Genomic DNA, 13,846 nt, shown 5'->3' on the forward strand with positions numbered 1-13,846 from the left:
TGCTTCCAGGAAAAAATGCATTTACGCACGGCCCGATGGCCAGTGTGGGACTCGATCTATCCCGGGTCTATCGCCGTGCGACAGAAGTCCGGGTCAATACCCACTAAAAACCTTGGTAATTTTGTCCAGTCCTCCACGAGGCCAAGCTCGTCACTGATGGTGCCCGTCCAGGTGGACAGGACGAGGAGCCTGGATTTTGCTAGCCTCCCGAAACTCTTACGAGTCGCTATGAGATCAATCTGTAGGCGCCTGTTCACAGAGGAATACCACCTTCTCGTGATCTCCGTCTTCGAGTGAGTCCACCCAGGTTCATCTGAATGTTCGATTACACGTTCACATCGTAGCTTCCAAATGAGGTAGGCCGATTCGGAGATCACAATTCGCCATAGTCGCGCCAGGGCGTGTTTTGTTTTAGCATTGTTCGGTTTGGGATAGCAACCCAGGCCCACCGCGAGGACTTCCTCCACTGACGGTTTCTTCCAAGCCCCCGCCTTCTTCTTCCAGAGCGCGCCCGTGAGGGACCATACGAGGTCCTGGCCCGGAACTCGGCACTCCGCTAAGATGTGTCCTAGAGACTCACGCGCACCGCACGTCTGGCAGTCCGCTCGGTCTTCAAAGCCTCGGATGGGGGCCCAGAATGCCCCAATTTTAAGTGCGTCATGCAGCCCTTTCCAGAGAAAGTCTACAATCCGCCTATGGATGTCTCTGTCCCGTATGCTGCGCCAGAGGAGCTGGGCAGGCGGAGGCGGAGACGCCGGGCCTCCAAGGGCGTTCAGCGTCCTTCCAACCTGTCCGACCGTCCTCGGGCGATTTGGCGGGTCGCGAATGGACATGATGCCCCTGTACGCTATTGCCTGGGTAAGGGACGCCAGCTTCGCCCCGGAGAGGTCGAAATTTCTGTCTATCGTGGGGGCGACTTCCTCTAACTGTCCAGCGAGGAAGCGCGTCTTTGCCAGTTCCGAGGCCTCGTTCCGTATCTCGAACTCCTTTAGGCACGCTACCTTACGCAAGGTTGTCGGAGCACACCTCTGCCGGAGTTGGTTCACCAGGGCACGCGTGAGGGGGGCGCCTTCCACTCCTATCCAGCCACGGTCCTCCCAGACTGGCAGCTTCGCAACTAGTTGCTTGGCCAGAGACATGGAGGAGAGGACGAGATGCAATGGGACGTCCCTTGGGGTGTCCTGGACGGCGCGCAAGGCGGCCGCTGTCTCGCCCTGTGACACAAGAGGTGTCTTTCCAGTTGGGGCCGGTCGAACTAGTACGCTCATGTCCCTGTTGCCAGGGTAGAAAACGAGACCCATGTCAACGGACATTGGCTCCGACCCTTTCGGTAGGACTTTCCGACTCACAGGCCCGACGAGGTAAGCAGTGACCTCCTCATCGTTCACCACTCTTCCCGAGCGTGCTCTTATTGCTGGGGGTTCGTCGTGGACTCTCGGATCCACGAAAACCCGTACAGCTTCCATCACAGGCCCTCTGCTCGTGAGCGTCGGGTCGAAAATCGTCTCGCCCTCCGATTCAAGGGCGACAGCGTTGGCCTCGATCCGTTTCGACGTGAGGGTCAGCCCGTCGGGGATGGGCTCAAACTCCGGGTGCCATTTCGGACGAACTTGTTCTAAGAGGTGCGCGGCTGCCTTACAGCAGCCCAGAGGGTGTCTGCAGCCCCGGGACGCATCCGTCCTGCATTCCGCGCACTCGCATGAGCTGGGGATGAAGTCATTCGAGAGCAATCTCGCCGCCCTGAAGCATGCCCGATGTGCCAACCCGAGGAGGTCCGCTACGTAGGTCACCCCATGCCTCTCTCGCAGGCAATCGCTGACACGTGTATTGTTCAGTAGGCGTAAACGCCTCTTCGCGCCCAGGTGATACCAGATCGGTAACGCATTCTTCATGGCAGAGCTCAGCTTTACTGCCGCGAAGCTTACGTTATATCTCTTGGCCGTCTTAATCATCCTCTTCACATAGGGCGGAAGACTGGAAGCCGCGTGCACAGCCGGCGACCAGCTTTGTAAGAAGGTGTTTAACTGCGCAGATTTCCGTATGGCGCCATCTTTGGAGGACACGGCCTTGTTAATGAGGATATCCACCGCAAAGGCCCACCTGGGGCGGTCTTCCGATAGAGTGAGGTACCTCTTGGTCCACATAAGGTCGATGGCTTCGTTCCGAACTTTAACGTCCAGCAGGCCTATGCCACCATCGTCCACCGGTCTAGTCAGCGAATCCATTGAGACCGGGGCGGTCTTTGCTCCGTCCCAGATGAAGGAGCGGATCGTGGAGGTAAGCGCATCTTCCACCTGTTTTGGCATGCCCTGTACTGTTGCCAGATATTGAGTAATTCCCCCAGGGCCCATCTGAACAATATGCTTCTTGCCTGTGAGCGAGGGGCGACACTTGCTCCATCTCTCAAGGAAACTATCCACCTTCGCCAGCGCGGGTGCCCAGACAGCCACCTGGTCGACTTTGTTTCCAATCCAGGCGCCTAGTACCCGCACTGCTTCGCCGTCAGTAGCAATATGGACTGACTCTGGAATCCTATCATTTAGGTTCGATTGATCTATACATCGCGTCGTTCGTAGGGCCAGCCGGTACGCGCACGAGCCAACTGGGATCACTTCGGTCTTGCCGCCGTTGAATCTTGCGCCCGACGCCAGACACCAGCCTTCCAGCACGGACCACAGCCCGCTCCAGCTATCGCCGGCGCACAGGAAAGCGGACGTGTCGTCCGCGAATAGGTTAGCCACGAGATTCCCTACTGTCCCTGGGATGTTAAAACCTTGTATGTTCGATCGACGTAGGGCGCAGGCCAGCGGTTCGATCGCCATGTCGAAGAGGAGGCATGACAGGGGGTCTCCTTGTCGTACACCTCGAACGATGCGGAAGGGCGTGCTAGCTTCGCCGTTTAGGATGACTATTGTCGAAGCAAATTCGTACAGGCTGCGAAGCCTGTCGATGAGCTTCTTGGGGAAGCCGAGGCGTTCCAGCACTTTCCAAAGGTAATCATGTTTGATCTTATCGTAGGCTTTTTCTTGATCAAGGGCCACAATTGCGCCGTTTTCCTCGGCAGCCTCCGCATAGTCCACCATTACCCTACACATTTGGGTCTGATCAGAGATCTGTCGGCCAGGGATGAAGCCCGCTTGGTCCGGGTGAACCACCTTGTGTATCAAGCGGCCTATCCTAGTCGCATGCATCCTTGTGTAGACTTTGTAGTCCGAGTTCAGGAGAGTTATGGGCCTGTAGTTGGAGATTTCGCGCTTATCTTTCTTTTTGTACAGGGGGCACATCCAGCCATCGGCGAAACCCGTGCGCCCACTTATGCCATGCTTATCAATGTCATTGTACAGCAAGCTCATAAATTCTAGGATGTCAAGCCGGTGTTTCGCTTTGGAGGAGCTGCCCACCCAGCGCTCGTCTAAGGCGAGCCAGAGTTCATACGGGAGACCGTCCAGACCTGACGCCTTTCCCGGGCCAGCCTTCCGGATGGAGTCCTCAATTTCCCGTTTAGAGAAGCTATGAGTGAGCCCTTCCGCGTCCACGTAGGGTAGGCGGGCAGAGATGCTGTCTAGGGAACTTTCTATGGCGAGGTCACGTACTGATGAGTCTGCAGCAGGCGCTTCGCTGTCTCGCTGCAGGCTGTCGTGGTAGTCACGCGCCAACTCTGCCATCTTGTCAGAACGGGATACAAAGCGCGGTGGGTTCGAGCTAGGCTCGCGCAGGCTGTAGAACAGGTCGCGTGGCTTCTTGTCTCTGTTCACAGCCGACCAGTACTTACTAGGGCATTCCGCATTCAGGATATATCTGGCTGTGGTAGATGCTTGAACTTGCCCATGCCTGGCCCGCTCCAGCGTGCGTAGGTGGTCACGCAAGATACCAACTTCGCGCTGTCGCCCAATGTCGTACGTGAAGTCCGGGTCCGTACTTATCGTGCGTATTCCTTCCGTCACCTTGTTGATGGCGGCCTGCAGCTTGGGTACTTTCGTTCTCATGCGTTTCCGTGCCGCCTCACGTAGTTCTGTTTTGAAGGATTTGAAGAGGGTCTGGGGGTTGGTAGCCGCAGTGCGCTTGTTGCCAAAGGCCTCCTTTGCCGCTTTCCATTTGGGCTCACCGATGCGGATCGCTTCATCAAGGAAGACCGCGTCAGAGAGGAGTTGTAGCGGGAGGGTCCAGCGGCCCTTCCCTATGAAGGGGGCCTCCGCAGCGGTGAGGCTAGCCACTGCAAGGCGGTGGTCTGTTTGTACCCCCGTTGTCCGGATCTCCCACAAAACAGACCTCGATACAAAGGGTCGGCTCATGTATATTCTATCCAGGCGTGAGCACGATGTACCACCACGTTGGGGGAAGGTGTAGTCCTTCGTGTTTGGTTCAGAAAGGCGCCAGCCGTCCACGACGCGGGATGCTCTGAGGAAAGCTTGTAAGTCGCAGACGGCGCCTGCTTGATCTTCCCTTGTCGGTAGGCGGTCGATCGCTTCCTCAACTAAGTTGAAGTCCCCCATGATAATGTCGGGCAAGGGGAGCAAGCCGTCCTCTAGTTGGAGGAGGAGGGAGCGCCAGAAAGCGCCATTTTCGCCTGCTGGGTTAGGGGCGTAGACATTCAGGAGGTTTAGCCTCGTGCCTCCGTGCCAGTTCATTGACAAGAAGAGGGCTCGTCCTGGCACAATCTCTTTGGTTACAATGTCGCTTATGTCGACGAGCTCGCGGTTCAAAGCGAAGCTGACTCCCAGGGCCCCAGTGGCATTCGGGCCTGGGCTATTGAAGAGCCGGATGCGCCTTCCGTAGAGGTCATGGATCTCTGCAACTCTGGGGTCGTCAAGATGAGACTCTTGGACCGCCAGGATGCCAATGTGCTGCTCCCTAAGGACTTGGTTTATCTCATTCCATTTCCCGGGGCCGTGCCTGCCAGATAGGGCTCCTCTACCACTCACATTGAGTGAACCTATCATTAACGAGGCTTTCGTATTACGCCCGTGTTTCCTTCTATGCTGCTCATGCACCTCGGGCTGAGCATGTGCGGTCGCGGGGAGTTCGCGGGTTACGCTCTCTAGCCCTGGATCATTTACCCGGCCGCCCTCGTGCTCATTTGCTGAGTTCGGGGCGGTCGTCCTACCACCGAGACCCATCAGCGGGTCATCGCCCCGCCCCCTGGTAGGAGGCGAGGGCGGGGCTCGCCGCTGCTGGGGAGAGTGGCCGTTTGCCGGAAAGTCAACCGAGTTTGGGTGTTCGTTTTGTAGTAGAGCCGTTGAGTGTCTGTACGCCCGCCACAACGATCGCGGGCGCCGTGAGCCGCTCCTGGGCGTCATCAGGGAACATGTGCAACCAGACGCGCAAGGCGGTGGTGCACTTCGCCAGACTAAGGCCGGGCAAGTTTAGAAGTGCCCTCGCTGGGGAAAAGGGCAAGCTCCGGCACGATGGCTTTCCTGTCCCGCGGACGGTCAGTATATGTGGGCCGCTCGTGGATCGGAGTTTGCCAGTTAGTGGGTCAAAGACGTGAGCATTAGTTAGACAAGGGATAGTAACGATCGGGAGTCAAAAAAAGAAGCTAGTTGTGGCTTCTTGGTAACGCACAATAGTTCGCCGAGGCGCATCAGAGAACAACAAGATCATTGATTAGAAGATAGGTGCGGTCGTTTTAAGAGAACTCTTTCAGATGACGCGCGCCAAGCAGGGCTACTGTTGGAAGTACATGGAGGGATCTACGTGCTTTTAGGAGTAGTGGGGTGTCAAGTAACACAACGAGAGCTTATCTCTGGTGAGGCCACCCTCCACTCGCGGCACGAAGGAGGGCCGCCGACGCGTTCTGGTCGAGGCTTTGGCCGGCCGCAGGGCGCCCGTTCCCGCCGCGACCACGTCCTCGTCCACCGCGCCCGCGACCGCGTTGCTGGTCGCCGCCTCCGCGCTGTTGATTGCCACCACCACGCTGCTGGTTGCCGCCACGCGGTCTGTTCCTTCCGCCACGCGTGCTGGGCGCAGCTTGGTTCGTGTAGTTCTCGCGGCGCGGGCCGTTCCATCCTTCGACGGAGTCGAGGTAGCACAGTCCAACGCTGTGATCCGCGGAGTGACAGATCCTGCAGTCAGAAGAGTTGACGAAGAGGTCAGGGTTGCGGCCACCGTCTACCCCGAAAGCGTGGGCTTGTATTGCGTCGCGGAAGACCTCCCAGTCTTTCTCGTTCGCCGTGGGAGGGTCGCAGTACATGGCGTACAAGGGGGCGGGGGTGTTCTGAGGGCCAACAAGGCGCGGTAGCATATCAACCCTCACCGAGTTAACAGTCGCGTTGAAGGCGTTGATCAACGACGTGTCGCCCCACCTGCCAGCCGCGCCGGCGTCTTTGTCGCTGCGGATGATGCGAGCCGTGGTTGAGAGGAGGGGCTCGCGGTTGAAGCCTGCTGCTAGCATGTCCTCGACATCCTGAGGAGCGGAGGACACGAAGGCTGTCGAGCTCTCCCACGTCGCGACATAGGTAGGAAGCGGCGTGGGGAAAGCGACGAAGTTCACTGACAACCACTTGGTCGACACCCAGGTCCACCCTAGCATCGCGGCGATTTGGTGGTCGGATAGGTCCGTCGCTAAGGTGTAGTAGGGGGCGATGTTCGAGCCTGCAGGAGCGCCCGCCTCCTGCTGGGGAGGGAGGAGCTGACGCCGGGAGACGCCGAAGAGTATCAGGACCAACTCCTTCATGAGCTCGTAGCTTTGCCACGACGCGAAATCATCATCGCACCCGCCACACCCCGCGATCTGGATGAGGAGGCACTTGCGAAGCTTCGCGATCTCCGTCCAGCGCTTTGCCTGTTCTTTGTCTTGTCCCTTCAGGACGTCGCGCAGGGAGCGAAATTGTACACGTTTCCACCCCTTGGGCGGTGCGCGGGTGAAGTCGGCATTTAGCCAATCGATGCCACTCGCAACCTGAGTTCCTTCGCGTAGGAGCTGCTCGTTAAAGATCGGGTGGTTGACTGGCGCGCGGCGTGGGTTCGCTGCAGGGGGCGCAGGCATCGGGGGTGCGGGCACCGGGGGAGCCTGCATCAGTGGGGCATGCATCGGGGGAGCAGGCGTCTGTGGGGCAGGCGTCGGAGGAGCTGGCCTCATGGGGGCGGGCGCCGGAGGAGCGGGCATCGGAGGAGCGGGCCTCGGAGGAGCGGGCATCGGATGGGCGGGCATCGGGTGCGCGGGCATCGGGGGAGCGTGCATAGGGGGCGCAGCAGCGAAAGGGTCCACGAAGAAAGGAGGATGGGACACCGGCGGGGCGGGCGCCGGGGCCCCGCCCTCGTCGACGTCCATCGCGTCGATCGCGTCAACGTCGATCGGGGGTTCGTGCTGGCGCGTACCGCGAGGGATGGATACGTAGGATAGGACGGAAGCGCGTGAAGGGATACGGTCACCTCGCTGGCTCGACTGACGAGGTGTACGCGGTTCCTCGCGTCGGCTGCTGGGGCCCGCAACGCCTTGGGCACCTGTGTACCCAGCGAAAGATCGGCGCGGTGACTATGGGAACGACAGGGATGTTAGACGGTTGCTCTCAGCATCGTATCCTTGCTTACCGGTGCCTGGATGTTTGTCGTGACATCAACGTAGACCTCTGGCCCGGACTGCCGCATCGACGAGTGGATGGAGCTGGTACTGTGTTGTTCGAAATGGAGCGGCATCGTGTGGTCGTTCCACGGGGCTACGAACGCGCTTGATTCCGCTGGCATCGCTAGGGGAGGCGCGGGATCCCTGGGCCTCGCCGTCGGGGACTGCGTCACACGAGGGTCTGGCGCCGACGATGGGTGGATGTGGGGAGGGTTCCCCGTCATGCGCGCCATCACAACAGCGGGCGGGTCGAGGAGCTGGTCTGGGTTAGGGGGAGAGACGAGATTGCGGATCATCTCGTCGACAGACGACGCAGAGAAACTGCCTCCTTCCGAGGGACGTCTGACGTGGTGTCCGACACTGTGGTCCCAGATTAGGTCTGTGTGGAAGGGCTGTTGGTTCCATGAGACATTTTCCTCCTGTGGCATGATGAGCTCAGCGTCCCACGACGCCGACGGTGTGAGAGACGGTGGTTTCGTCTACTCGCACTGAGAGGGAACGGGCTACCTGTCGGTTTGAACGTTGGTGGTCGCTCAGAGACCGGGTCGTATTTAAGGTCGTGGAGGTCGTGGGCTGGCGAGGAGCCGGCCGGGAGCGGAGTGTCGGGCCTAGGCGGGGAGCCTGCCTGACACGTACGCGGACGTGCACTGGCGAGGAGCCAGTGATGCACGAGTTATTGAGTCGAGGCGAGGAGCCGACGACCGTACTCGTGGACGTTCGCAGGCGGGTAGCCGGCGAGGGTAAGTCGTGCCTGCAGCGAGGAGCTCAGGTGACGAGACGACGAGGAGCCGAGCTCGGGGCAGGAGTAGGCGAGGAGCCTATCCTTCAGTGCGGCGAGGAGCACGCACTGTGCGTCGAGGAGCGAGGAGCTCACACGACTTAGGGACTCAGCTCCTAGTTCGTACGGTGCGGTATCGCACACGGGCGAATGGTGGAGTTGGACAGGGAGAAGCTTCGCGTCTAATTGCTGGGCGCGCGCGAGGTAACAGCGAGCGCGCGCCTACGTAATTACAGTAAAATACAAAGATATACTAATTAATTAGGGTCGAGGTACGAACGCTTGCGGGTCGCGATTCTCAAAGGTAGTCCTATAGACATTAGTATACGCTGCCTTGATACGTTCTACAGCATCCGTCACAGTGCCCCCCATCGCGAGTCGCAAGTCTTGAGCGATATCCTCTCTTAGGTCCCATTCGAGCATGAGACGTCCGATGGCGAACCAATGTCTCATGCGCACTACATCGTCGTCGCTGTCGAAATAGCGTGGTTCATCGACGGAAGGGTATATCGTCGTCCCATGGCCCCATACTCGTCGGATGCGATCGCGCACCCCTGCCCAGATAGCCCCCCGCGCTGCGTCCGTGGTAGCCGCTTGAAGGCTCGGCAGTCGCCTCGCTGCTAGACGTTCGAAGTTGTACCGAAACAGGAACGTTCGCAGGCTCCAAATCTCGTTTTCCCTCTCGTTCGGGAGAGGATTCCTGAGCGGGTCGATGGCGTCGTCGGGCAAGGGACGTCTTGGATTGTTCCGAGCTGCTTTCACGAGGTTGGGGGGGCCTCGGAGGTTCGACTTCCATTGACGATGGTTCCGTAGGACCCAGTCCTCCGGTTTCCTCTGCAAGCGCAGAAGACATGGTCCGCGATTTTGCAGCCAGGTGATAGTACTGAGATACCCTTCATCGCCCCCCGCTAACAGGAGTTGAGGGGAAGGCACCGGGGCTCCCGCATCCTTGGGGAAGACCGGCGCTGGACCCAGCTCGTCTTCTCCTTTGAGTCGGATGACTGGTACGTTCCCGTCACGCTCGAAGGGATGGTGAAGGTATTCATCCACCTCGGCAGCGGAGTGCAGCGGAAGCCGAGTTCTCAAAGGAACTCCGGAGGGCAGGTTGACGGTATGTAGCTCCTCGGGGGGCGTAGTTGCCGGGGGAGCAGGAGGCAAAAGATGAGTCGTCCCGGAGATCCGTTCTTCAAGGGGTACGCCCATCCGCCTGAACAGGGAGGTTCCTGCTCGCCCTTCCTCTTCCTGCAACTCCCCGTCCTCTCGATCCTTACCACTCGGTGGGTTCAATCGGGCGAGGAGGCTAGTTGGTTCTAGCCTATCCAGCAAAGATCGACGAGGCCGCTCGGAGTCCGGCGGCGCGATTCTCCGTCCGAGGGGCAGCGAGGACGACGATGGAGTAGGGATGGCTGGATTCTCAGGAGCCCGGGGCTTGGAAGACGACGCGGGACTTCGCGAACGCCTACCCGACACCGGACTCCGTTCGCGTTCTCGCGCAGGGAGACGAGTCACCTCCTCCCTCCGATTGGCTCGACGGTGATCGTCGAAGTCAATCCTCTGCCCGGGAGGGGGACGATTCATCCCGCGCGGCGTGTAACGCACCGGAGAGAGGCGCAGCCTTGCGGGAGATCGCTGCCGCGTTGGTCGGTCCTCTCGGAGGCGGTCGCGGCGAGGAGGAGGGGAGCGGGAACGCCGGCGGGAGGCGCGTTCGATCGGGGCGGGAGAGCGTCCCCGGCGCGGAGGAAGAGGAGGAGATGGACGAGGAGGAGGAGGAGAGCGAGGACGAAGAGGACGAACGAGTTGACGAGGGGGAGTCGTTCGGCGAGGCGGAGCGGGAGGCTCCGGAGTGGTTCGACGCGGAGTCGGGGAAGCACGTCATTTACCTTTATCCTGTCGATTCGAGGCGGCGGACGAAGGGACCCGTTGAGAGCTTGCAGGCGTCCTGGTCCAGCTCCGGGGGGGAGAACCGACGACCATGGGGGAATCGATCCGAGGAGGAGGAGTGATGATCAAGCTCCTCCCTTGAGGGGAGGAGATCCTAGGCGGTGAAGATGGAGGAGCCGGGTCGGGTATGATCTGGTTCACCCAGCCCTCTTCTTCGGCGACGGACTGGAGGACGACAACGGGTTTGACGACGACGGGCTTGGTGGCGACGGGTCGGACGGCGACGGGTTGGACGATAGGCGGCGGGGCGGAAGGGAGCGTCATGGGAAGAGAAGGTCCAGCAACCGGGGCAGGTCGGCGGAGGCCATGCGATTTCTCCCAGTCGAAATCGGAGTCCTCATCCGCCGACAAGAAGTCAGCGTCGCGTTGCTTCTGGCGGCGTGAAGACTTCTTATTCTTCTCGGGAGGCGGGCCATGTTCTTCGTCGTCCCAAGGCTCGTGCGACAGTCGTTTGTCGAGGGAGTGAACCCGCAGGAGGAGTTGGGTTGCGCTGGGGCCTTCGCGACGAGTATACCACACCGGGATTCCGAACCAAACCAGCCGTTTGATGAGCTCGTCGTCGCCCCCCCGAACCCAGCAACCGATACCAAAAACGCTGGGGGATGGCGCCGCGAGACGCCCTTCGTCGAACGCCCGTTGGAGGTAAGAGCGGTAAGAGTATGCTCTTAGTTCCAGTAAGTGACGCTGGATCGTTGCTGCGTGGTTGCGAGCCTTCTCGAGGTTGGAGTCGATGTACTCGAACTGGTACCGCGACTCCTTGACATCGGCGGGTCGGAGAACAAGGGATTTAGGCGGGTCCCGATCCTTGGACAGGAATTCTTCCGCCCGTCTGAGTTCAGCGTCGTACAAGCCCGTCAAGGCCATGCTGAAGACCGGGTCAGCCTTGCCCTTGCCGCTCTGAGTATCGAAAATGCGGAAGGTCCCCTTCCGCCCGCCCCTCTTGCAATCCAGCAGAACGTATGCCGGATCTACCCCTTCTACACCCGGAGGGACCTCGTATATGAAAGGCAAGTGTCCTCTGGCACTGCTCCAGTATTGGGCGTGGAATCCCGACTCGAATATGCCCCGCCTTCCGTCCGAGAGGATATCTTCACGGTCTCGCGGACCCGGGGGAGGCGAGGGGATGTAGTGGGCATTAGGAGAGACGGCGTAGGACCCGTCCTCCAGCGCAGCCATGACACGGACAGCGCGATGAGCCGAGTACAACGGCCAATTAGCATCCCGCACTTGGGGCCTCATGGGAAGGATCTGATAGTCCATGGGGAACCAGAGGGAGGAGCGGAAGCGAGGCAAGTTCGTAGTCGTCGTAGGCGGAGCCATGTCTACGTCGGGAAGGTTTGATGTCAAACACTTCTCGGGGATTGGCGATGAGGAGAGTAGGCGGGACAACGAAGTTCGGTATTTCGAACACCCGTCGGGATGAGATGCAGAGGATCGGGATTTTCGAACACTCGCAAGTGGTGGGTGACGAGGAGGGAGGTCGCGCGCTAAGGGCGCTGAGCTAGCCACCTCCGCGACACGGTCACGTGGAGGGGATCCTTACGCGCGACGCGTGCCGCGAAGAGGTGCAACTCAAGCTATTTACGGTTACTGTAGCTACTATGTACCGTTACATACTTTATCAGTCGGAATTATTTACTGGGTAGCGGGATGGTTGGGGCGAGTGAGTCAACGAGTCAAGCGGTGGATCGCTTTGAATTCTCGTAGGATCTCGTACGCGTTTGAGAGGTGCGAGGCAGGCTCCCAAGTGTCGTAGACAGGGCTGTAGCCTTTCCAGCGGACGAGGAACTCGAGACGATTGCTCTTCGACTTGTTTCTTCTCCACGCGACTATTCGTTCGACTTCATATTCCTCCGCGGCCATTATCTCCGAGTTGCGTGGATCCGGGAGGATAGGGCGCTCCACTCCCATCATGGACTCTTCGGGTTCTCGGTATCTACGGAGATGTTCGATATTGATGACCGGATTCATAGGATAAGTATTGGGCATGGCGAGCTTGTAAACGAGAGGGTTGACTTGTTCCTGCACTGGGAAAGGACCCAACATCCTTTGCACCAGCTTCTTCCCCGTGCCTTTGACGTCGACCAGCTCAAGCGAGTGAGGGTTGACCAATACACGGGAGCCGACCGGGAATGTTTCAGTACGACGACCCTCATTGAACGAGCGGGCCGCTTGTTCTTGGGCCATAGCGATGGCGTCGCGAGCCCTCTGCCGATGAAGTTCCATGTTCAGGACGAAGTCCGTGGCCCGTTCGCTAACAAGCAGCGGACGCTGCTCGTAGCGGTTGGTGTTGCCTATGAAGTCCGTGGACCCTTTCGGTTCGAATCCATAGAGAAGGAAGTAAGGAGAGTAGCCGGTCGTTGAGTGCACGGAGGAGTTGTAAGCGTGAGCCAGAGCGGGGAGCCATTGGGACCACCCTTGTCGGTCCCCTTGGACATAAGCTCGCAGCATGGTCTCTAAACGCTGGTTGACGATTTCGGTTTGACCGTCGTGCTGAGGGTGATGGGAAGACGAGAGGGAGAGGTGTATGTTCAGTTCCTCAGCTACTGATCTCCAGAATTCCGAAATCCATCGACCGTCTCGATCACTAATGATGTGGTCGGGGATACCGAAGCGGAAGATAACTTGAAGCACGAACAGGTGGGCGAACTCCACAGTATTCATGGTTCCTAGGCAGGGGATGAACAGGGCATATTTCGTACATCGGTCGACCGCCACGAAAATGGCGTCGAATCCATCCGAGAACGGTAAGCCGGTGATAAGGTCGAACGAAATCCATTCAAAGGGGCGGTTAGGCACCGGGTTCGGCCTCAAGAATCCAGCTTTCGCTCTGTGATCAGCTTTCATCTTCTGGCATACATCACAGGACATAGCATAATCCTTGACGTCTTTACGCAAGGTCGGCCAGAAGAACTTCGAGTTGATGCGCGTAGCCAGCTTGGCAGGACCCTCATGCGCCGATTCGTATGGAGAATCGTGGATCCTGGCAATGAGGGGGAATACCTCCGATCGCGGTACGCAGAGTCTGACTGGGTCCGAGCCTGTCCGCATGTATAACAGACCCGAGTCATCCACGAAGAAACACTGTCCCGCGAATTTCTCTAGTCCCGGTTCCGACGCCTTTACCCACTTGGTTTTGAAGAAGGCATCCTTGGAATAGCCCTTCACGAACTTCTCGCGGTATTCGTTACTGAGCTCGATGAGAGCCGTCGGCGGCGAGACGTCTTCGGGTGGTCCGTAGAGAGCGCTCGTGTCCTTCGTAGTAGTGGCCGGTGGTTTGGGCTCTAGCGCTCTGGCTGCAGTGTCATTCTGTTTCCTCTTAGTAGCTACTATTGGAGGACGCCGATGTTCCTTGAATCTCGTAGAGACCGGGGCTGCTAGTCTCTCTTCGATGTCTGCGTCGTCTCTGGCCTCGTCGTAATTCGGACCTCTCGCGCAGATCGGAGAATCGATCATGCCCTGAGTATCCTCCCGGCTCGAGCAGATCGGTGCTTCGATCATGCTCTGAGTGTCCTCACCAGTCGACTGGTCTCTGCCCCCCACGTCGAGGCCTGAGTCGTCAATGG

At 59.0% G+C, this 13,846-nt stretch overlaps 4 protein-coding genes across 4 annotated transcripts; all 4 read right to left on the bottom strand.

Annotated features, from left to right (window-relative positions):
• Positions 1 to 56: 56 nt before the first annotated feature.
• On the bottom strand, positions 57 to 1,268 carry C8Q71DRAFT_703827 (uncharacterized protein; the record flags this gene model as incomplete). The annotated part of the gene is made up of 1 exon (XM_047920339.1): positions 57 to 1,268. The coding sequence occupies one exon, from the start codon at positions 1,266 to 1,268 to the stop codon at positions 57 to 59; it is 1,212 nt and encodes a 403-aa protein (XP_047780768.1).
• Positions 1,269 to 1,361: 93 nt separating this feature from the next.
• On the bottom strand, positions 1,362 to 1,952 carry C8Q71DRAFT_683262 (uncharacterized protein; the record flags this gene model as incomplete). The annotated part of the gene is made up of 1 exon (XM_047919784.1): positions 1,362 to 1,952. A coding segment is annotated over one exon (591 nt), but the record flags the coding sequence as incomplete, so codon positions are not given.
• Positions 1,953 to 5,737: 3,785 nt separating this feature from the next.
• Positions 5,738 to 7,989, bottom strand: C8Q71DRAFT_855666 (uncharacterized protein; the record flags this gene model as incomplete). The annotated part of the gene is made up of 2 exons (XM_047927207.1): positions 5,738 to 7,474; positions 7,531 to 7,989. The coding sequence occupies 2 exons, from the start codon at positions 7,987 to 7,989 to the stop codon at positions 5,738 to 5,740; spliced, it is 2,196 nt and encodes a 731-aa protein (XP_047780770.1).
• A 245-nt stretch (positions 7,990 to 8,234) lies between these two features.
• C8Q71DRAFT_855667 (uncharacterized protein) lies at positions 8,235 to 11,600 on the bottom strand (the record flags this gene model as incomplete). Its single annotated transcript, XM_047927208.1, has 4 exons — positions 8,235 to 8,561; positions 8,616 to 9,798; positions 9,939 to 10,175; positions 10,249 to 11,600. 4 exons carry the CDS (start codon positions 11,598 to 11,600, stop codon positions 8,235 to 8,237), a joined length of 3,099 nt encoding a protein of 1,032 aa, XP_047780771.1.
• Between the last annotated feature and the right edge of the window lie 2,246 nt (positions 11,601 to 13,846).

Source organism: Rhodofomes roseus, assembly GCF_022264815.1.
Source record: "Rhodofomes roseus strain CIRM-BRFM 1785 chromosome Unknown C8Q71scaffold_6, whole genome shotgun sequence".
Lineage (NCBI taxonomy): Eukaryota > Fungi > Basidiomycota > Agaricomycetes > Polyporales > Fomitopsidaceae > Rhodofomes > Rhodofomes roseus.